Consider the following 24909-nt stretch of genomic DNA (forward strand, 5'->3'; position numbering starts at 1 on the left):
TTCAACTTTGACCAAAAAGTGAAAACTTTTGGAAGGCACGCATTTACATAATCTTCTATTATTGTACACTGGACTTCCTCTGTGACACTTTTCCTTGCAGAATATTTCCCACGGGGCCAAATTAATCTACTGGCACTCTATTTTGTGGCGTCCTCAAACAAGGTGAAGATGTAGGTTAAGATGTAATATGGTAGCAGGATGGCAGAGAAAGAGCTTCACACGATGTGTCAGTGTAAGCAGACAATATGCATTCCTGTTGTTTGTCTGCCATTTGAAACTAGCCTCTCACCGCTGGTTTCCTATCATCCTCCATTCTTATCTTTTTATCGAATAAGAAAATGACTTCAAATGCGTACTGATTATTGAATTGATACTAAGGCTAAGGCCTATAGGCAAATTCTAGGGATGCACGATATATCGGCAATCATATCGGTATCGGCAGATGTTAGTCATTTTCTAACATATCAGCATCGGTCCAATGTTGCAATGTTAATATCGGTTATCGGTATCAGCCAAAATTTTTACATTGAGAGGAAACATTGCAGTAAATCTATGATTTCTGGGCTTTTCCAAATGTTTTGGAAATAAAGAAACACGCTGAAGAAGGCCGTTAGGCTGAAACGTCCGTGTGCTGTACCTGGTGTTGCTGGAATAAACTCAACGAAAGGACATTTTTGTGTGCTGGCTCTCTTTCTCCTACTTGGAAATAAAGAAAGACATTAATCTTTCAAATTCACAGTGTTTACATGTGTTTTTCAGTATGTACACAATTTTACCATCACAAAAAATGTGTTTTTATACAGATCATATCGACATCGGTAAATATCGGTTATCGGTCATAACAGCAATGTTAATATCGGTTATCGGTATCGGCCAAAATTTTCACATCGGTGCATCCCTAGCAAATTCTCACAATATTTCCATATATAGGTTACAACACTGATATTTTCCGCCTGGATTGCTGCAGCCTAATTAAGACAGAAAGAAAACCCCCCACTGTACCTGTCCAGTAGACCTGTGTTGAGCAGCCTGACAGAGGCACACACAGCAGCAGCTTCTTCAAGTCGAGAGCTTTCAGAGTCGCAACTAGCTCAACTATTCTCACTATGGTGAAAATGAGGAAGTGTCGAGCAGCAAAACACACACTAAATGATGCACGTTCCTGCATAACTTTAGTGATTGGTGGAGAGGAGACAGTGTCCAAACTGGCCATACCAGTCCCACAAGGTGAGTTTCGACGACTGTGAGAGTGCCACCATCAAAGCCACAATGGAGAGTGCAATATACTGCAGATCAACTCTACAAGTCAAGGCATGTACACAAGACAAGCTACACATTTTATTGATGTGTTTAGAAGAAATAAAAAACTATGATGGAGCTATTATCAGGCAGTCATTCCAACAGCAAATCACAACACACACACACACACACACACACGCACACGCACACACACACACACACACACACACACACACACACACACTCAGCACCGAGGCTATGATGAAACTGGGACAGTAGGTTGAAAAGCCTGTTTGGTCTGCCTGCCTGTTTGTTTACTGAATGTTTGACTGTGTATTTGTATTTTAAGCTATTTGTCTGTATTGTTTTAAGACTTGTACACATTACTCTTCTAATATGAGCTTTCTCAAAGGCCCAATTATTTTTTGAAAAAACCTAATGCCATAATCTAGCCTAATTCTGGGACACAACTGTCCTTATTATCTGTCCAAACCAGTCCCAAAATACTGCCGGTGGAATCTACGTCTGCGGCATGAAATGCTGCTTATCTGTTCCTCTCATCTCATCCCTGATCTTCAGCAGGGCCTGGCTGGCATTCAGTGCCGCCCTGTCAGACCCAACTCCACGCCTTTCATACAGCCCTACATTTGTTTACAGTGGAACATGGTTTAGCCTAAGCTCGTCGAAAGTGAACACTCGTGTTTGCAGAGTATAAACTATAGCCGTCTATCCACACATGGAAGCTAATGCAACAACAGACCCACTGGAGGCCACACTCTATCTGTCTGCCTAGCATCGGAGGCTATATGTGACAACAGATGTGTTTGAGTCTGGACCGAGCCTTGTTCAATATTTGCTGATGTCTTAAAGGAGCTCAGGCCCCACATGAAAGAAGCCCAACTTGGCACCCGGTTGAAAGACAGGGCTGAGGCTCCTATGGCAGGTGGCCTGTCGCCCTCCTCCATCACACTACTCAAACAGACCCCCAAGCCCTGCTTGGTTACTCTACACATGCACACTGGACCTCTTCCAGCCCCCAGCACAGCTGTCTGGAGGACGGGCAGCCAACGACGTGCACTTGGGGACGGATAACTGAGTGATGCACATGCAAGCCATCATCAAAGATGGTGGTTATCTACGTAAACGGACCTAAACACCCCTGTTTTCTGTTTGTATAGTCCCAGAGTACAGTATTGATATTCTAGTAGGCCTACTCACACACCACACTAGCCTGGGTGAACCGGGTGAACCCAGCATGGAGGTCACGTGGAGGCTGGGTTTACCCAGGCTAACACCACACGGCCATCTTGGTCGGAAAATAACAGGTGATTGTAATCAATTAACAGGTGATAAATGACACACATCCAATGAACTGTGTTTAGTGTAAGTAAGCGCCATTGTTGGTAGGATAGGAAATGCATGTGACATATGTGACATCATGGAATACTAACTATAGCAAGAGCCGTTTATGTCAGTCTGCTGCGGTTGACTGCAGCACTCTGACATTGCTGTAACTTTAGCTACCCTATTCATATAAAAAAAAAATCTCATAACGTTACGCATGTGGACACTTAATTACATTTCACGTGTGTACAGACAGTTGGCTTACTTACGCAATACTCACTGAAGCAACTAGCCCATGTTGTTCTTTGGGGTTCTGCTACTACAGAGTAGACAGTTGTGACGCGTTATCGACCATGGCATGGTGCAGCAGCCAGCAACCTCATGAGTAATGTATTGTATTACACTGCCACCTGGTGGTGTGATTGTGGAAATGCAATCATCTGTACAGGAAAATACAAGAACCAGAATGTGAGTTCTGAATATGCGATTATGTTGCATGAATTTTGGTCTATGAATGACCATCCATCTAATTTATTCAACCTGAAACAAATACATTGAGGATGAAGGCAAAATTCTTGATTTTAACATGATGTGGGGGATTTATCTCATTGAGCATGACAAAGAATTGTCAAAACAAATGTTCTGACAGCTAAAGTCACTGAGTTGAAGATTTTTACGTCATTCTGCTGTCTGTAGTGCAGTTGACCATAGAGTAGCAGTGGCCCTAGTGTACTTCTCAAATTGGGGTCCGGGGACCCCCAGGGGTCCTTGAGGGTGTTCCAGGGGTCCCCAGCAAAAAGGGTAATTTATTTTCACTAGAACAACCATAACACAATGACAGTATGTATGACTATTTGGTTTATTCTGTCTTGCAGGAGGAGCCTGTTGGTTGGGGTCGTTAGGCTGGCACCTGGGGCCGGTGCACTCATTGGGCTTAAGATGATCTTCAGACCAGTCTCTCCCTCTTCACCGATGCACCTTTTGATCTGTAATGTAGTTTGTGTTGTCTAATATTTCCCCTTAGTTTTTTTGTTAATAAATTATTATTGTTTTAACTTTTAATTTGGTGTATGACTCTCCTCATATGTTACAACCTGGCTCAAGGAAGTAACAAATGAGGGGAGTCATACACCAAATTAAAAGCGTCTTTGGGTTCTGAAAAGCAAAATAAATGAATTATTATTATTAAAAGTTGCATTGGTGAGGAGGGAGAGACTGAATGGTGATGGCCTTCTGAAGCACAATGAATACACTGGGCAGGTGCACCCAATCAGCCTAATGACCCCAGCACCAGGCTCCTGCAAGACAGGAGAGTGGGAGGGTCACAAAAGCTCAAATCTTATCAGATGGGGGACCCTGGGACTAAATCTTATTAAATGTTGGTCCGTGGTCTAATTTGTGTCAGTTTAGGTGAAAAAGTTGTTTAATTAATGTATTAATGTATAATGTGAAAAAGTTTGAGAACCACTGTGATAGAGTAGCAGTGGCCCCGGTGTATCCTACTAACTGATGCATGTGGTCAGTAAAACACCATTTCTGGGCAGAATTCAAACATGAATAGACATGGAGTTCTGATTGAGCATACGTTGAGGTGTTTAATAAAGTTGACAGTTTCTACTGTTTGGGACTTCACAGGAGGACAAATTCTATGTAAGAGTTGTTCACTTCATTTTATACAGAATAAGAGAGATAACCTAAATTACACATTAAAAGCCAATATTTGTACTTTTGTGAAGGTAGAATACAAATTTTGTACAACAATATCTAGCATAGTATCTTAATTGTTTAATAAAAAGTTCACTTGAATATTTATCGTATGATGAAGATAAAACAACACATTCAAGGGAAATAAAATGCAGATTAACTTAAAATCTCTTTTGATTTTGAAACAAATAAACTTCATTATTGGCAACAAAGTCCAGCTTGTGCCGCCAAACGGTCTGAGCGTTCAAACCGAAAACAGCTTCTTTAGCTATGTGAACTATCAACTACAAACATTTACCAAACACATAGTTCTATTTATAAAAGCCATGAAGCAAAGCAGTGTACTCTTGCACAGCAAAGTGAAAGAAAGTTCTCTACAAAGATTTCTTGATTACCCTTTCGTTTCACATTCAGTTGTGCTCAATTTGGACGTAGACCAAAAGAGCAAGTGTATCACATTGCATTCCCTATACATGTTCTTGTGTGAATCTTATGTGAGGAGGAGAGGCAGGACTGGTCAAGTGTGAGTGATCTCTGCGTTATCTAGGATCTTTCTTTTTGTGAAACAGAGGTCAAAGTGGAGTCCTTTTTCTTTGGGATAAGGCATTTCCTAACTGTGCATATAAATAGAGAAACTACAAAAATTCCCTGATATGTCATCAAGTGCTAAACGTCTGTGCTCAACTACAGGATGAGGTGATTCTGTCGAGATGACTAATTGTTGTTGTCGTTATGTATTATTGCTATTTTCAGCTGCTGTGTTAGACTGGATTACATCATGGTGTATATAAAGAGGCAATGCTCTGTCCAAACTATGTCTGTGAAAGTGAGGCTATTGCCTCGATGCATTCAAATCAATCATTTGTTTTAAATGTGTGTGTGTAACCTGGCTGTGGCACTTCAGGATAAGAGGCTAACAGTCTGCCTTCAGATGCTCAAGCCGTAGTAAGTTCATAATCTTCTTTCTAACGCTTTGTGGATTATAACATGACCTGTAATGACATCTTATTCTGAAGCTCTTTACTGTACGTGACCTAGTGGGAGTTGCATCTGCGCAAACAATAATTGGGTTTAAAACTGCATAGATCATTATGGGCATTATTATTGATAGCCATGGAGCTGATGATGGGGTGGAGAGGACAGAAACCTTGGGAGACACACAAGATATGCCGCGGCGAATGCAGAGTGATACTCCTCTCTCATGCAGAGTGATACTCCTCTCTCATGCAGAGTGATACTCCTCTCTCGTACAGCAAACTTCTCATACAAACGTGTGCAATCCAGCAGTGAGATTACGTCAATGACATTGCATTGTTCTTTTTATGAATTAGCTGCTGAATTCTTTGCTTCTATGAGGACGGGACAGAATACAAGTCAGAGCCCCCCCTTCCCCCCTGTCTGTCTGGTAACACAGGCAACATCCCAGCCTTCAATGCCTTCAGGTTGTCACTTCCCCTGGCTCCTAAGGTTCCTATAGGCCTACGGTAGGCTACTCTTAGTCATGGGGGCAGGGATATAAGACATGATTTCTGGAGCCAATTAACTAAAAACATGAGTTTTGTACATTATTATGAATGACAATTAAATTAGACTGTGATATTTACAACAACCTATGAACACAGGCATGGACGATTCTGTCTGTGGCCACTTCTACCGGATTCATGTCTTCTGCTTTAATTCCATAATAATAACCAATAATATGATTGTATAGGATTGTGGAAATGGCAAGAGAGATGAGTTGAGCTACACAATAACAATGGATCATTCCTCAATGCGCGGTTGGGACCGTGGGTTTGAATGTTGGCAGTGTATTCAGCAGCTGCAGGTATACAACTACAAGCTGACGCAATAGGAGGGAGGAAACCCTATTTCCCCTAGCCTTGTGATCATCCTTCACAAATATGAAATAGTGGAACTTCAACCTCACAGCATTGTAATTACAATTTCTTAAGGACAAACAATCACCACTAATGAATGGGGGAAACAACCCTGAATCTACCGTCTGGAACACATGGATGATTATGTTGATAATTCAATTTAGAAGAGATTACAGTAAAATGAACAAAATAGCAAATATTGACCAGTGAATGATCTACTTTTTAAGGGTCTACTCTTGTAAACTTGGCTGTAATCCACAAAAATATACTTTTCTTGAAAACGGTGACGGTACAATACATTCAGTATGTACTCACACCCTGGTGATATATATTAAAGTCGCTATTTACACAACAAAAGAAACGGTTTGGCTCAAATTCTCAATTATACAAACAGAACAGCAAATGTTCATGGCTTTAGATATTGATTCAAGATCTGGTTTACATGACTTTACACTGTTTGTAATAAAGCACAATAAAAAATAAAACTATGATGGAAAAAATGGTGCATTTGAGAGAATTGCTAGGAAACCATAGCTACTGTACAAAACAACACAAAAGAACAGCTTTGGCTTATATTACTGATGAATTGTTGCACAAACGTGAACATCTTGATTTTCTCACCAGTTCAACTGGACAGCTTCTCATTATCTTAATTGCACATTATATATCCTACTCTTTTAAATTATAAAATGAATGTTATGTTATTATTGCAATAAATTCTTTTGCTATGTCATTTTTAACTTCCAACAGTATTGTTTCATTTATACAGCAAGGTAGTTTCAACTGTTGCAAAATGTTTCCGATCAAAACTGTAACTCCTGTGTGAAGTTAATTATCTCCAGGTTCTCTGATCTTACTGATTGAATAAATGAGAAGAGGCCACATGAGATAAAGGTCTTGTGTGGTTACAGCATCATTTCAAAAGAGTTCTTGCAGTGAACATAGTATCTAAGGGTCCTCAGTCTGAAAAGCAACACAACTGTCTCAGATTGTAACTTGCAAGCACAACAGCAAAACAGCAACTACATGTAAGTGTCAGACTAGACCAGTGACTACAATAATCTATCGCCTATTGTTTAACAATTTTCTTCTGCAAACATCTGATTTGCACCAAAGTACCTGATACAATCTGCTTGTGCATATAATTCAGTCCAGCTAATTGAGTTTTTTCTCCTTTTCTTACTGTATCAGTCTGATAATTAACTTTAGATATGTCCTGACACTTCTTATTACATTTACCACTCTTAGCAGTCTTACAAATTGAAATGGAGTTAAATAATAGTATCATAATGATAGCTCTAAGGACCCTTCCTCTTTCTTTCATCTCCATGTCTAACCCCTCCCTCTCTCTGCCTGGCTGCTGACTGGAGGCTCCACTCTCGGCTCTTTATGTCACCCATGTGTCCATGCGCATGCGCTTGACCGAGGGGCTCTCCCTGTCCTCGGAGGTGGCGGGGGGTCTGCCCAGCCCCAGCGGGGAGTGGAAGTCTGGCCGGTGGTCCTCGCGGTCGCTGCCGTCATACGAGCTACAGGACGAGCTGAGGCTGTCGACGGGCGAACGCCCCAGGTCCTGCCGGCTGGAACCTTGCTGGTGGTGCTGCTGCTGTTGCTGCTGCTGCTGTTGGGGGAAGCCGGAGGGGGTGAGACGCTCCCGTGGCGGGGAAATGGGCTCCGACTTGATGTTGATGTTCTGGCTGGTGTTGATGGAGAGGTTGGAGCCCTGCGGTAGGTGACCACCACTGTGTGGACAACAGAAGCAGGAGAGCTGGTGTTTATCCAAAAATTTGATTGACCGGCCATTGAGGAGATGATGAGAACATAAAGTGCAATCCAACAGTGTAAAGATGCATGTAAACACTATCAATCAAACATTAGAACACACCTAATGTACTATGTCTCCCATTATCTTAAGCCATTTTGATCTAAAGTCTTAAATGCTTGACAAATGTAAATAGTGAAGTTGATGTCTATGTTTGAATTTCTTTCCAAAGCCTTTGCCTATCAAGGCAACTTTGAAAGAATCTGAAATATAAGATAGATTTGATTTGTTAAACACTTTTTTGGTCACTGCATAATTCCATATGTGTTATTTCATAGTTTGGATTCTTTCCTATTATTCTAAAATACGGAAAACACTAAACAATAATAATAATAATAATACAAATAATAATAATAACAATCATCATCATCATCATCATAAACACGTGTCCAAACTTTTGACTTCTAGTGTGTAGTTCAGCATGAAATCCCCCTGGAGGACCCTGGATGTTACTGTATTTGCGAGGGTGTCTGGAGAGTGTGGCTTTGTTTGGAAGTGTGTTACTCACACCAAAGAACTAAGAGCTGCCTGGCCCAGTTGATGCTGTTGCCATGCCGACATGGAGCCCAGTGAGAGCCCAGGAGAGCTGAAGCCCTGTAGGGAAGAGATCTCTGCACTGCTCAGGGAGTACTCTGGAAAAACAAGAGACACTTTCAGTTACAACACCACACAGCAGGAGGAAAGAGCAGGAACCAACGGCACGCGCAGTCAAACGCTTGTCTTCAGTATCGGGGACTCACCAGCGGGGTTGTAGGAGGTGGGCATGCCTGAGTAGAGCAGGCCCTGCGGGGGTAAGCTGGGGGTGGTGACAGACACTACTGGAGTGGCCAGCTGGCTGGACTGGGAGCTGCTTATCCTCTGGGTGTTCTGCAAAACACAACGAACCAACACAACACTTGAGTCCAAAATTTAGCACTCTAACAACATGACACCATAATATTTATGGATTATTATACCGTATACGTCTTTCTTTCTTTCTTTTTTCAAAGCTTAAGATATATTTCATACATTTTCACTGTGGTTTTGTGTTCATGGGAAATTAATTGTATGTGTTATAATAATTGCTGCCACAAGGTGGTGGTGTAGTTTCATGGCAGTCCTGCTGCTCATTAAATTGTTGAACCACTCTTTAAAAAAAAAGGCAAAGATGTCAAAAATAAAAGACAAACATAAAGGGACAAAGCATTCAATATTGATAAGTGATGTCTGTTTCTTAATGGATTTTTTTTTTTAAATATTCAATTCAGAGATTATAAGTCACTAAAAATCATATCAAAATGCATGTCATATGCTTAAGTAGAGGCAGAGTGGATTTTGTTTATTACATTCATCATTACATTTCATTTCTCCCATCAATTTCAAATGTTTTCAACATTCAGATGTAGCCACTGTAGAAATCCCACGCTTTACCGCAAGCACTGCATGCAACTACTGTACAGAACAAATGTATTACAATATACCTTATGAGTTTTACTTTGTTAGACTGGAGAAGGAATAGTAATATAGGAATAATTCAGGACAGGTGAAGGACAGAGGTATGATGGGTCATTTCTACAATGGCTTCTACTCCTGTATGATTTTTTTTACTTATGGCATCTAAAGATAGATAGTGATCAACTAATAATCGCCCCTACAACGATGATATAGATCATAAATGTCCAATTCCCACAACAATGTGGCCATAGGAATAAAGCTCCAGTGTCTTTTAGTGTAGTGACTGGCATGCAGTCCACACAAACATACCAACATAGCATGGTGCCGTCATGCAGCAAGACTGCAAGCTAAACACACACACACACACGCAAACACACGCAAACACACGCACACTATTAGCTACACACTCATCAAATGCAGACATACTATTAGTTTAGAACAATGGGACACGTCCTGAATATATATGAACAAACATATGTGCAGCTGCCAGCGGTATAGAGGCTGTAACACTCCATTCTGATATAGTTGATGGCTTCCTCGCATTGTTCCAACACTCTCCAGCCAGATGACTTCACCAAGTATCTCACAGAATGACATCATTCAAGATGAAGTCATCTTCTCTTGCTCAGAAAAAGAGATATAAACGATTTATTTTTCCACTCAACAGTTTGTTAGATGTAATCCTGGATATCGCCTAGTGTGAATAGTATATGATACGATATACATTGTATTTAAAATAAGCAGCATTCACTTGCGCACATTAAGTCTCTCTCTCTCTCTCTCTCTCTCTCTCTCTGTCACACACACACACACACACACACACACGGTAGTATATGACTAACATGGACGTGTTGGGAGTGGAGGAGTCAATTTAACAGGCGGAGGCAATTTTCACAGGCCAAACCCAAAACATGCAGTGACAAACTCAAAGTGTCTTTTTTGTTTGTTTGTTGTTATTTCTGGCAATTCTGAGAAGCCAATCTCCGGTTCAAGCGCTGCCTTTAGCCTTAGCTTGTGTGATTACCGGAAGCGTGTTCACATAGCCATTTTAGCCCAGGCATTTCTCCAAACTCACCAAATCCATTTCCTCCTCCTCCGACTGCCCTCGACAGAAGGAAAGAAGAAAGGCAGAGTTACAGAAAAGAGCGAGGGGGATAGAGACGGCTCTGGTTCAAAGTGCCGGCTAATATATCTCCACTGTGAAAGGTCAAATGTGGAGTATAATAACGGTCTGGGTGACGTCTGCACTCAGGATAAATCCACACTCGTTCCACAGTTCACGTGACACTCTTATGAATACTCTTGTCCAAATCATTAACGTGACGTGTGGCCACCGCTGCTACACCAAATGATCACACAAAATAAACAGCGTGCAGTACCGCCTCTGTAACTGGGATGTGCAGTTTTGGAGCAGTTTGTTTGTTGGCCCATAAACTTCCGAGCCTGTAAACGAAGAGTCAAGCCAGTAAGGCCAAGAGCGGAGAACAACAACACCCAATGTACACCAGATGCGTTACGGCTGCGTTGCAGATCCGGTAAAACTGCCGGATCAGGCTCTCCCCTGTTAATAGATGCCGTAGTACCGCATCTGCTCCGGAGCTGGTGGACATTAGCCCTACAGTAAGCCTGACAAAACCGTGCTTGGATATGGACTTGACCTCCAATTAAAAATGTGCTTAACCTTTCTTGCTAGAGCCACTCTGCCTGTTGGTCAAATCTACTTATCCTTATTCCGAATGCGTCACTGCCACCAGCTTTTAATCAGCCAAAACTACTGTAGAGATGAACTTTATACGTACTACTGGCATCACCAAATGAGTGCGCGGTGCTCTACATGTTCCTCCTCTCCCTGCTAGTCTCTGGTGCTGACGGCAAACTGGAAGGCCCTCTTCCATCTTTTGGCTGCTGTGGGACACACTGTGCCCAGGCCAGGCCCATCTTAATACCCACACTCAATCAATAGAGGCAGGAAGACACGACAAGGGCGACAAGATATTATCTGGCTCACACCCTGGGCCCCTGATTAAGTCTTCATCTCCACTCTGTCACACTGAGATGTGATTAATTTAATACCATTATGGCCTAATGACAGGCTGTCTGCAGACCTGCCACAGCCCGTACCCTCCGCAGCCTCCACCAGTCACAAAGGCTTGGGCTGGGCTCAGACAGAACTCAGCCGCTGCCTCGCTTCCCCCGACACGTTTCAGCCGCCATGCCGCCAACACACCCTGCTCTGCTGATCCCACACGCCGCCATGCTAACACACCCTGCTCTGCTGCTTCCCACACGCCGCCATGCTAACACACCCTGCTCTGCTGATCCCACACGCCGCCATGCTAACACACCCTGCTCTGCTGATCCCACACGCTGCCATGCTAACACACCCTGCTCTGCTGATCCCACACGCTGCCATGCTAACACACCCTGCTCTGCTGATCCCACACGCCGCCATGCTAACACACCCTGCTCTGCTGATCCCACACGCCGCCATGCTAACACACCCTGCTCTGCTGATCCCACACACCTCCATGCTAACACACAGGCTTGTTTAAACATCGCTCCGGGCTAGTGGAAGCTGAGCAAAGGAGGATCACCCGCAGTAACCCGAGGTTTATTTACCAAACACAATCATTTTCTTGGAGTGGCTCCGTGTTGCTGACAGCACCGGCAGCACGCAGGTTTGGAAAGAGTATATTTGTTGGCCGCTCTCTGAGAATCCCCCCTCTTGCAGTTTTTGATGGCTGATTTATGACCAAGAGAGCCTCGTGTAGCCTCAGGTGCCCACTGTGGTCAGAGCTCTCTGCACCTTCATTATTATAATTAGAGAGCCTCTCATTTCAATGTGAATAATTGACTCTGAGTGAAGGCACCTGGGCTGCAGGTGCTTGGCTCCGTCGTCCGCACGTTCCTGGAGGCGATCACAGAATGAATGCGAGATCGAAACGCTGCTCGCTACCAGTCGGAAACAAATGAGGCCCGCACACTGTAAATGAGTCCGGTTCTTCAGAAAACCAAAGGTCGTTAAGAGGGGTCTGTATCTCCTCCCCTTCCGGTGACAACCTCACTAGCATGGCATCATGCTACATCACTGTGGTAACATCGAAAGCTTGTGTGGGTGGGCAGACTGGGCACGTTACTGCAAATCTTGTTCCATGAATGTGGGAGAGGTCTCGAGACTAACACTAAAGCAAAGAGATACCCTCAGCTGCTGGTGGTGGTGGTGCTGCTGTGCAGTGGTGTGCTCCGTACTCACCAGCGGGGGCATCATCCCTTTGCTAGACGGAGGAATAACGACCCTCAGGTCTGGCTTGCGGCTGATCATCCCCATGTTCCCTCCAGGGGGCGGTGGAGACTTGGTGGGCATGACTTTGCCCAGGCCGTTGCCGCTGGGTGTGCTGAGGAGGCCCGGAGAGCCCCTGGAGTTCACGAAACCGTTCCCTGCAGAGGTTAGACGACGACAGAAAGGCATGGTGAGACCATGTGACTGTGACTGACAACACAGCAGAGTCATCAGCCAAAACCTCTGGCAACAGTGTTGTTCTCGAGCTTGCTGCGGCACGCAGCGCTAAGTGTTTCCAACCCTCTGGGAAGTTTTAATAGACTCGGATAATTATCCTGCACATTTACAAAAATAAAATGTCCATTTCAAAATTGATGAGCCTTTCATTTGTTCAGTGAATGATTACATCAATGTCAATGCCTCGGCATCTTGGGGGATGTGGAGCAGTTCACTAGCAAATGTACTGTGACGAAGCCCTGACAGCTGAGTACTGTAGAAACGCTGTAAGATCACAAGGTTCTTTTTTTAGGCAGTATTTTTCCACACTGAATACAGACACTAATTGTGAAAGTGGTAGACGAAGGCGTTCTCCCTTCAGCGTCCACACCTTTTTGTGCATGTGTTACTTGTCATTTCCTTATTTTCTGTAAGTCAGTATGAGTCAGTCCCACCTCTCCTCACTCCCATTCCAAAAACTGGACAACCATCCCCATGCAAAGGGTGAATCTTCTCATTGGGAGTGAACTTATTATCAAATCTCAATGGTGGGACATTCCTTCTGTCTTTGATAAATACTTCCTGCTAACGAATAATTGTTAAGAAATGTAGAATGAGAAAAAGAACGCTGCTTGGCTTCAGGAATCTGTTATAAAACAGAAGAGGTGCTCATTGGAGATGGGGTTCTTGTCAGGAAAGTAGGCAGTGGGCCCTACTAAAAAAAAACCAAGGCACTCATCTCCATTAGAATGAAAAAGTAGGTAGTTTTCACCCCTGATGAAGGCAGGTTGCCGACACGCGTTGCGTTAAGCCAATCTAAAATAAAGGCTTTTTAATTCGAATGGAGACGAGTGCCTTGGATTTTTGAGTAGGGCCCACTGCCTACTTTCCTTTTTCTTATGAACTAATAATTGTTGTTAACTTTACAATGCTATGGGCTGCCATCTGTGTGGATTTACATTATAGTCTTTAGGTAATTGTGCCATGCCATATATCACTGTATTCTGCAAAGTTAATTAAAACCATTCTGAAGAAGAAGAAAAAAAAACAAAGAAAAAAAACATGAGGATAGATGTGGTTAGAGCAGGAAAAACGGTTTGCACCTGTTATTCTGATACATACCACTTTTTCAAATTGTCAACTTAGAGTCGTCTTTATTTTCAATTTCAAGGTAGCGCCCATCTGAACAAGGTCTATGCTTGTTTACCTTGACTAGAGTCTAGTCACTAGACAATGCAGTGGACTAGACAATGCAGTGGGATTCCATTACAAATCAATAGAAATGGAGCGGTGAGTTGGTAATTCGCATGAAAAATCAACAAGCTAACACAGAAAGTAATATTTCAAGTGCACTTCAAACCGAAATGCAGTTGACTTGCTGAGACATCTTACTCAATTTCTATACACCTACTGCATCTGACAAGTGAAAACTGAAAAGCCGAAAACGGGGGAAAGAAAGAAAGAAAGAATGCTATCTATTATTGCATCAACAGATCACTGACACTTCAACAAGTAGCTGACTTCTCCATTGTGTCGCATGTATCCCAGTGAAACACAAACTGTGTGCAGAATGAGTAGGCTCTTGCGTAGGAACATAATAGAACAATAGCCCCTCTGACTACAGATAAGGACCCCAACAATAGATGGTCAAATAAACAGTTATGAAGCCTACAATAGTATCTGACAGCTGAATCAACAGTATATACAAGCTACTATCGCCCTCAGCTCCAGCTTTGATCATACAAGACATGGCTGCTGCTGCTGCTGCGGCAAAAAAAGATATGTTTACAGAATTAGCAGAGTAATGTCCAAGGCCCTAGAAAAAGCCAACCTGACTAGAAGCACTCAAGATGTCATTCGGTGGGAAAGAGATGTTAGTGTAAATAATTGCATGTTTGGCAATATGGCAGGTGTCAGATGAAGGTGTAGGAGGGCTGTGATGTTATACTGCAACATCGGATATTCAGCCCAAAGTGAAAAGCTGTTGCAGTAATGTAACTCTCTGGAATGAGCCTTCCAGTGAGGAAACACGACGCTTATTTTGGGTAGAACTGAACCAATGCAACAAGAATACACTTAGGGTGCTTTCTCACTGGCGCCCGGGTACCGTTCCCGAGCACACTTGTCCCCAAATTGACCTCAGTTTCGGAACGTTTGATGAGTGTGACCGTTGCGTTCCGCGCCCGGGCGTGCGACGGGGACCCGTGACAGGATCCACTTGAGAAGGTGGTCTGGGGAACGCTTTGGTGTGCCCGGGCACGGAACACTTGCGAGTGTGAAAGCCAACCGTTCCGAACCACATAGACAACACACGGGCACTCTGTTCCGTTTCCGAGCGCGGAAGAAATGTTGTAATGTGAAAGCTGACCAGCGGGGGAGAGGGGAGGGGGGGCAATCGTTCCCGGGTGCAGAACGGAACGGAACGAAAGCAATCGTTCCCAGTGAGAAAGCAGCCTTTTAACTGTACCAATGCAACAGGAATACACTTACACTGCTGCAAGTAGAACTGTACCAATGCAACAGGAATACACTTTACTCTGCAAGTAGAACTGTTGCATGTACCAATGCATTCAATGGGAATACACTTACACTGCAAGTAGAACTGTACCAATGCAACAGGAATACACTTTACTCTGCAAGTAGAACTGTTGCATGTACCAATGCATTCAACGGGAATACACTTACACTGCAAGTAGAACTGTACCAATGCAACAGGAATACACTTTACTCTGCAAGTAGAACTGTTGCATGTACCAATGCATTCAATGGGAATACACTTACACTACAAGTAGAACTGTACCAATGGAACAGGAATACAGTTTACACTGCAAGTAGAACTGTACCAATGGAACAGGAATACACTTACACTGCAAGTATAAACCTTACAGCCATTTTCTCTATCCACTTCATCCTTATGGTTGCACTGGGCTGGAGCCTATCCAAACACAGACTCACTGGAAGACAGAGTGCTACCCTGGACACATTGCCCTAACACACACACACACACACACACACACACACACACACACACACACACACACACACACACACACACACACACACACACACACACACACACACACACATTCATAGGGTAATTTAGCATTTCGAGCCCACCTGACTTGCATTTCTTTGGAATGTGGGAGGAGACCGACGTGTCCAGATGAAATTGATGCAAACGCAGGGAGACTATGCAAATGTGACAGAGGAAAGGCCTGGTATGGTGCCCCAGGTTCGTCAAGTCATCCAAGCACAAACCACGCATACACTTGTTACTCATTTAGTTTGGCCACTTTGCTGCAGTACTGCTGCACTGCTGAGAGGAAATGAGGGGGGGGGGGGCTTTGTAAAGAACAACGAAAACATTTAAATAACAAAAGCCCCCACTGTACTCATACAGGATGACAAATATACCAACTTTTCTTTTTCGGGTTTTCTCCCATTTTCTCCCCAATTGTACTTGGCCAATTCCCCCTGCTGTCCCAGTCATTGCTCCACCCTCTCTGCTGATCTGGGGAGAGTTAATTTAGACTAGCACATGCTTCCTCCGATACATGTGCAGTCACCAGCTTCTTCTTTTCACCTGACAGCGAGGAGTTTCACCGGCAGCATGTAGCGCATGGGAGGGTCACGGTATTCCCCCAGTTTTACCCCCTAACAGGCGCCCTGACCGACCAGAGGAGGCGCTAGTGCAGCGACCAAGACACATACCCAACCGGCTTCTCACCGGTAGACATGGCCAATTGTGTCTGTAAGAGCATCCGATCAAGCTGGAAATACCGCTGGCGGGAATTGAACCCGGGTCTCTGCGGTGGTGGTGGCGAGTGTTTTTACCTCTACTAGGGGCTCCCGAACTTTTTTATCTTGGGACCCAAAAGATACATTTTGTGTCTCCCTGGGACCCAAACTCACAAAAAACAGATGGTAATGAGTTGCCATGACGACCAGTTGGCGACCCACCCCCCCCCCACGGGTCCGCGACCCAAATTGGGTCCCGACCCATAATTTGGGAAACACTGCTCTACACTATAGATGCCCTCCTCAATATACACATTTTCTAAAGTCAAAAATATGGCTAAGATGAACATTTGAATTGAAATCAAATGAACAAATACCACAAAGGTCATTTTGAGCCACATTCAGACCCAGCGTTTTTAGCAGGGACATTTCTCTGGCTTTTGTTTGTTGTCTGGTCTGCCCTCATTCCAGAGTCAGACATCTTTAACAGATTGGTTGTGCCGTTAAATCCTCTCTGAATGAACCCAGTGCATGTAGAAGGCTGTTTGCTTTCTGTTTGGGTAAATAAATAGATTAATTGTCCTAAATAATTAACACAGCTTGGGGAGTGGCATTACATAAGGGCTTGTCTTTACAACTGCAACATTCAGTTTTCATTTGAGGTAAAACACACACACACGCACGCACGCACGCACACGCACGCACGCACAGGCAACAACAACAACAACAACAGTGCATTGAGTTACACTGGTCTGTCCGGCTGTCATGAGCCAAACATGTCACATGCACAATCAAGGGCCTCTAAAACGAGAACAACTTTCTAATAATAGACCACTTGCACAGTGAGTCCCATTGTCTGCAGACTACAGGCAGGATGTGCGGTGGGCAGTGGGCACTCTGTGAGCAGGTAAACACTTGTTTTTGCCCTTTCACTTCGTTCCTAAAAAGTGTTGTTGACAGGAGGGATGCATGATCATTTTTACAAACAACAACATGGAGGTTCCAATACATGTTTCATATCAAGATAGGCCTACCAATTAAAAAAAAAAACAAAATATGAATGGATGGAGATGGATGAAGAAATCTAACATTTGGAAAATAATATTTCATTAAAGATCTGAAGAAACTACAGTAATATGATTGATGTGTGCTGATGAAATACATTCCAAACACACAAACATGCATTATTTTGCTTTTTCAAGGGCTTGTAATGTTTCAGTATTAATGAAGGGATGTAGAGAGAATTCTCTCAAATCCCTCAAGTTCTCAAAAGCTTTCATTCTTAATGCTCAGCAGAGAAGGAACAGAGCTCGTAATTAGGTTGAACTGTGTGAGTAGTTCAGTAAAGATGCATTATAATGAGGTTGAACTGTGTGAGTAGTTCAGTAAAGATGCGTTATAATGAGGTTGAACTGTGTGAGTAGTTCAGTAAAGATGCATTATAATGAGGTTGAACTGTGTACAGTAAGTATTCAGTAAAGATGCATTATAATGAGGTTGAACTGTGTACAGTAAGTATTCAGTAAAGATGCATTATAATGAGGTTGAACTGTGTGAATAGTTCAGTAAAGATGTGTTATAATGAGGTTGAACTGTGTGAATAGTTCAGTAAAGATGCATTATAATTAGGTTTAACTGTGTAAGTAGTTCAGTAAAGATGCATTATAATGAGGTTGAACTGTGTGAGTAGTTCAGTAAAGATGTGTTATAATGAGGTTGAACTGTGTGAGTAGTTCAGTAAAGATGCATTATAATGAGGTTGAACTGTGTGAGTAGTTCAGTAAAGATGCGTTATAATGAGGTTGAACTGTGTGAGTAGTTCAGTAAAGATGCATTATAATGAGGTTGAACTGTGTGAGTAGTTCAGTAAAGATGCATTATAATGAGGTTGAACTGTGTACAGTAAGTATTCAGTAAAGATGCATTATACTGAGGTTTAACTGTGTACAGTAAGTATTCAGTAAATATGCATTATAATGAGGTTGAACTGTGTGAGTAGTTCAGTAAAGATGCATTATAATGAGGTTGAACTATGTGAGTAGTTCAGTAAAGATGCATTATACTGAGGTTTAACTGTGTACAGTAAGTATTCAGTAAATATGCATTATAATGAGGTTTAACTGTGTAGTAAGTATTCAGTAAAGATGCATTATAATGAGGTTTCACTGTGTGAGTAGTTCAGTAAAGATGCATTATAATGAGGTTTAACTGTGAGTAGTTCAGTGAAGATGCATTATAAAACTGCACTGGAATCAGCAGAAGACTAGAAAATGTGTCTCAAAGAATTGCTTTTATTTGAGGGTGTAGTAGCTTTAGAGCCACTATCTGATCCAAAAACAGAGAACAGCCAAAGAATAGCAGATGGCTCATTTCAGAAAGAACAATTGAAATTTATTTGCTTAAAAGAAATGAAATCACCAATAATATCCACTTGAACAATGACGACATCTATATGTGCTTGGTTGCAAGCCAGGAATTTTGGGGGGAATTAATCAAGAATAGCTCTCCTAGAAGAACCCAAAATTAAATCAACTGTCCAAGTAACAGACACTGAGTGGTCATTTGGAAAAGGTGTGTTTCCCCTTATTTTTGGCTTATGTTTGAAAAAAAAAGTTAGAAAAAGCAATTCATTAGAAATTAACTGGTGGGTCTTGTGCATGTTTATTTTTCCTAACATAAGCTGTCTATCATGTGGAGTTAAAGTTTCAGTCGGTGTTGACGTTGGATCTATGCAGTATTTATCTGAACATCCCTGCTGTCTGAAAGCTTCTCTCAGCGATGACTCGAGCGAACAGGAGAAAAGAGATCACACAGCCCAGAGAACATCGTTCCATCTGGGCCCTTTGAAAGGCTTCGGCTCTGGCCATAGCTTCTACTTGTGAAAAATCAGAGCTATGTCAGGAATGGTCATCTGACAGGAGGACTGGAGAGGCTTCTCCTCCCTGTAGTCTCTGCTGTTCCACACACTCGGTACAAACAACAGCTGCAGCATGCTCTCGCACTGTGCCAAACGCTGACACCCCCTGGCAGAGGATCCCAGCTCCTCGCCCCTCGCCCAACACCACACCCCAAACTTCAACCTTACCGAGTTCAAAATGCTGCCTGCAAACCAAGCCAAGGTTGTCTCAAGTCATTCATCAGACCTTCTGACCCAATGCCTAACCAAACATCTGCTCGTAACCCAATACCTGACCAAAATGCCTTTTGTGATCTTCCTTAATGTATCAGTAGTACTGAATATAGCATATACATAACAGCATAATGCGTTTGATCAGAAATACTATACGCGATACAGTGGGCTGAGTGACAAGGAAAGAGTTAAAGTCCACCTGCCGCCGCCTCTCACACAGGGCATTGCAGCCATGACAGGCTGTCCGGTCATTGTGTACTGAGGACTTAGAGGGATGTCATGACCCGAATACCTTCAGGGTTATGCTGGCCTAGGCATCTTGCAGACCCTCTCCGGCCTTATAAGGGCTGCCCGGGTACTGGGGAGAACAGATGCACCTGTCAATAGAGGGAAGGAAACTGGAGGAGGGAGGACTGGATTTGAGGTGACAAGTTTAAAGGAAACGCTGTGTTTATTTACCTGCCAAAGCCAGTTGGGACAGCTGATCGCCTTGCCTGCCTAACCTTTTCAAGCACAAAGACCGCGCTGCGCAGCTAGCTGCTGAGCAGTTTCCCCTCTCTCAGATTCGACGGGCCTATCGTACATTTCCTCTGTTACGAGGAGCAACACATGTATTCACTTGTAGTCGCCGGACAACGGCACTACCAATCAACGGTGGTGACCGGCGTCTTGGACCAATCACAGACGGACGCGCAAGGATCCAGCTCGCGTGCTAAGCAGGAGGCCTATTGGGCAGAGCTACAGAGAGCTAATGAATCTCGCCGGGAGGACTTACCCGCTGGGCTTAGAGCCCGCACCACTTGGCACCGAAAGGTCTGCGGCATCCAGCATGCCACCTAATGAGATGCACAGAGTGATATGATTAACCATCTGCATCCTTCTGCCAACTAGCAGAGCATGTGATGGAGATGCCAGACCAGACATGAAAATGTCATGTAGATCTATCTTTCGCGGCACACAAAGCAGAGAGACATGTTCTCTCACCAGTGTCCTTGTGCTGGAGCGTATGGAAAGCGGGCAGATTTCACTATAGCGTATGATTAAAGGAAGCAACATCAAGCTGTCTTCAGTATGGTGTTTGTTATATTTATAAAGTATGGACTGTAAAGACACATCTGCAACCAGCAGGTATTCATTCTCTTGGACATGAGGCATTCATCTAAGCCTCTCTTACCATCTGCACTCAAGCAAGATGATGCTTTCAAGAGATACACCTACGTCAAAGCACACAATGCCAGCGTGCCACCTGGGCTCAGAAAGGAAAATTCTCCATATTTTGAAATGTGATGATCCAAAATGCATCTTTTTAACAAGATACAAATGTGAGACCTTGTCAAGAATGATAAAGAATAAGGAGATCTTATCTTCTTACTATATAATCACGAAATGTCTGTCTGTCTGTCCGCTCGTCCAGCTGAGCACATTTATCTCCCCACTCGAGCAATTGGATGTCATCAGTGATGATGTAATCAGTGATGTCACTCAAGCAAGTTCGTTGCTGAGTCTGATTTTGGGGGCAGATCTCTGCTTTGTTCAGCTCAACAGTCATGGTCAACCCAGACATACTTGAGGCCTTTCGACTGAGGGCCTGGTATGACCAGGAGGGCTACGCTGTAAAAACAGTCAATCCCTGCCTGACATAGACAAGGTCAGCGGGCAGCAGAGCAAAGGTCAACTGGAAAACATTGGGCGACGCCGACGTTAAGGATGATGGCATAACCACTGATGATGTCATGTCATGCCCCACAATCGTCAAGTGATGTGATACCTACTGTAAGGTGACCAGACGTCCCCGATTTCCGGGGACAGTCCCCGTTTTTGGGGATCTGTCCCCGGCTGGAGCTGTCCCCGAAAATGTCCCCGATTTTCTACTGCCGTCTGCGGCCGATATGACTCCAGCTCTAGCAGGCTCATTCTTAAATCTCGAGTGAAGATACTTACAGGGTATGACTGTAAGACCTACAGCATCCATTGGGACCAACAATGCCATGCTACCTTGTCGGGAAGGGGGCTGAATGATGAATTTTGAAAAACCGGCATATATGGTCAATTTCAAAGGGGATCCAGGCATCCAACAAGTGTTTACATGTTTTGCTGCTTCCTGCTCTTCCAGGAAAACATTGAAAAAGCAATCAGGAAATCAGGACTCCACGGAAAATACTTTTTGAGATCTGAGGCTTTTCATAAAACATTCGGCGCTGTAGGTTTAGAAGGCCAGGCCAATGCTGCTGGGGAACACATTGACATTTTGTAAAGGGGCACAGTGAATGATGTGTGTGTGTGTGTGTGTGTGTGTGTGTGTGTGGGTGGGGGGAAGGGGGGGGGTGACTGTTTATTACAGTACAACAGCCATGGAAAAAATAAATGAAACCGGAATCATCCCCCTTCATTATTTCATAGGTAATTACATTGGATATTTTTATCATATATTGATTGTCGGACTGGAAATGTCCCCGATTTTCATTTGATAAATCTGGTCACCTTAACCTACTGGTGGATGTGGATGACATGGCAGGAGTGTGTAGGTTTCACCACGTGTGTCTCAGACAACTTGGATTACTAGTCTATGCAGTATATCAGAATCCTGTAATACTGTAGTACTCTGGAATGGACTTTCTCAGACCACTCCCACAAATACGGTACTTATGGTTTTTCCATAGGAAAAGCTTTCCTGGTGCGGCACGGCAGCCCGACACACCTGGGAATTTGCATTTCCATTATAACAGCCGGGGCTACCCGCTTGAAGGTGTGTCTTTAACTGATGCTGAGCTTGTCTTGAGTCGGAAAGCAGGGGCAGCATCAATATGGCTGTGTGACACTGACTAAGTCCCTAATGGTCAAAAAGTCACGGCTAAAACCGTGGATAAAGATTGCATTTCCTACAAGCTCTTCACAATAAAAAGCCCTCCGCTAGTTTGTCAGTGGAAAGCTTTTAATATGAAGCAGCTGCAGCAGCAGCAAATGTTTTCTCATCAGCTCAGCAGTAACATTATATTGCTCAGAGCGATCAGGAAATAAAGCAGATATCTGAACATACAAACAGAAACATGAGAGAAACTAAACTTCAAACCACAGAGATTCAGCTAGAAGCTACAAAGGTACTGAGAGCTGAATACACAGAGGCTTTTCAAAAGGCCTTTCTCTCTGCACAGACATGACAGTCTCACAACCTATATATATATATATATATATATATATATATATATACAGCTAGTTTGAGGGGGGAGAAGGGGGGTCGTCACAGGTTGTCACCGCAGCTCACTTGGAGGTGGGCCCGGTGCACTTTGGCCCCACGCCAGAGAAGGTCCATCACACGGCACCGCTTGGCACGCAAAGAAATTCCGTGGAAACGGAACTGAGAGTGGCACGGCATGGCGTGTGGTAGACTGATGTCATTTCGCGCGGTAGACTGATGTCATTTCCCCAGTAAAAAGGTGTGAAAATGAGCATTTCTGAAGGTGCCAAGAGGGCCAGTCATATCACGCTAACACCGCTCAAGAGGTGTCATCATCATGACGACATCCTACACAGCCAACAGACCTTTGAAAATCGTTTTATATTTAAATGATTCCGAATGTTTGAAAATAGTACGAGTGGTGACTCTACATACATTAGAGTAAGGAAAATTAAAATCTCAAATCATCTTTCATCAACCGTTATTTTTCTTAAGTGGTATATGTCTTTATGTATTTTTTTTTAATGAAGCGCGTCAAAACCATGTCGTGTTTGCGACAGACAATAAAACGTTCCGAATCGGAATCACCCGGTTCTGAGTGAAAAGGACCCTCCTTAGTATGATACAGAAATGAGATGCGGTGTGTGTTATCCACTGACCTGCATTGCTCACACTGCTTAGCCTCTGTGAGCCCACGTTCCTGTGCAGAGAGGCCTGAGGGGGCGGGGACAGCATCCCGCTGTCACTCAGGGAGGCGGCGGCCGCTGCCAGGGCCTGCGTGCTCAGAGCCCCTCCCCCCTGGTACATGGTGTTAGGGTTGGATACGGGCACCGCCACATGCATGGAGAAGCTCTGCTGGGGCAAGGCTGTGGGCTGCAAGGGGGAGACAAGCATGCACACAAATACACACACACACACACACACACACAAACACACACACGCACGCACACACACACACACACAAAGACGAACAGTCAAAGGCCTGACGATGAGTAAAGGCACAGGTTATCTTGGTCTGAACAAACTACTATCTTCACAAAACAGTCAGGCCAATCTAACTGAAAAGGCACAAGTAATAATAATAATACTAATAATAATATTAATAATAATAATGATACTAATTATAGTAGGTATTTCACTCAGATTAAAGCAGGATACACATCGTAATGCTCTACGGTTCCTTTATACGAAAGGAAATACTTTTTGCCCTTGTGTTCTATAAGGGAATAATACAATTATGAAAAAATGTGTATTAAGTCTCATCATAATACAGAATACATAAATCATCTGTGCTGCTACAGTGTACATTAAAAAGAGAAACAAATAACAGAAAACAAATGAACCAAACAAAACATTCCATAAACATGCGCGTTCAAGTGATCACTTTGGCATTGCAGTAGTCAGCACTAACGGACGTACAGTACGTTCTTCTCTCCTAGCAACACGGTGACATGTACCGTATTCCTCGGGCACAGCAAAAGGGGAGGGAGTGGGCGTTCAGCACTGGAGGAATTGTGACTCACTTGCATTTAATCCATACCTACAAAGTGCTGACTATGCAACGCTTAAGTGAGAATGACAGGTGGCAGTGAGACCATTTCATCATAGCATTATCCAGTGAGGCAGTCAGGTGTTATCATTAGTTTGTTAATGGCAAACAGTGATGCTCTTCATGTCAGGAACACGGAGAAAAAACAACTTGCTTAGTAAGCACATAGTGTCACGCATGATAAGATCACAGTAGACTCGTGGTATTTTAGAGAGGGTGACCCAGTGCGGTGCTCGATGAAGGAGAAGGGAAAATACAGGAGGATATAGTGCGGAGTTATTGTGCTCCGGGGAAACCCTGTACTGATGGGACTGCTCAAGATGGAGCAGGGAAGCTCAGGAGATACTCTAGGCTACGTGGGGAGGGATCATACAAAGGCTGAAGGGGGGGAGGGGGAGTAGCAA

General features: G+C 43.6%; 2 protein-coding genes across 3 annotated transcripts in view; both read right to left on the bottom strand.

Annotated features, from left to right (window-relative positions):
- Positions 1 to 1136, bottom strand: part of mctp2a (multiple C2 domains, transmembrane 2a) — a 49011-nt gene extending 47875 nt beyond the window's left edge. Inside the window, exon 1 of the mRNA XM_083654496.1 lies at positions 1003 to 1136. The gene's annotated coding sequence lies outside the window, so the exon portion shown is untranslated. The remainder of the gene's footprint in view (positions 1 to 1002) is intronic.
- Positions 1137 to 4205: 3069 nt separating this feature from the next.
- Positions 4206 to 24909, bottom strand: part of mef2aa (myocyte enhancer factor 2aa) — an 89251-nt gene continuing 68547 nt past the window's right edge. For both annotated transcript variants that reach the window (XM_083654653.1, XM_083654654.1), the window contains exons 6-10: positions 23616 to 23829; positions 12671 to 12855; positions 8724 to 8850; positions 8492 to 8615; positions 4206 to 7903 (exon numbers count right to left, since the gene is read on the bottom strand). In XM_083654653.1, coding sequence (XP_083510779.1) covers positions 7552 to 7903; positions 8492 to 8615; positions 8724 to 8850; positions 12671 to 12855; positions 23616 to 23829 — 1002 coding nt within the window. In that variant the 3' untranslated portion in view covers positions 4206 to 7551. The remainder of the gene's footprint in view (positions 7904 to 8491; positions 8616 to 8723; positions 8851 to 12670; positions 12856 to 23615; positions 23830 to 24909) is intronic.

The sequence above is a fragment of the Poromitra crassiceps genome, assembly GCF_964638095.1.
Source record: "Poromitra crassiceps genome assembly, chromosome: 18".
Classification (NCBI taxonomy): Eukaryota; Metazoa; Chordata; class Actinopteri; order Beryciformes; family Melamphaidae; genus Poromitra; species Poromitra crassiceps.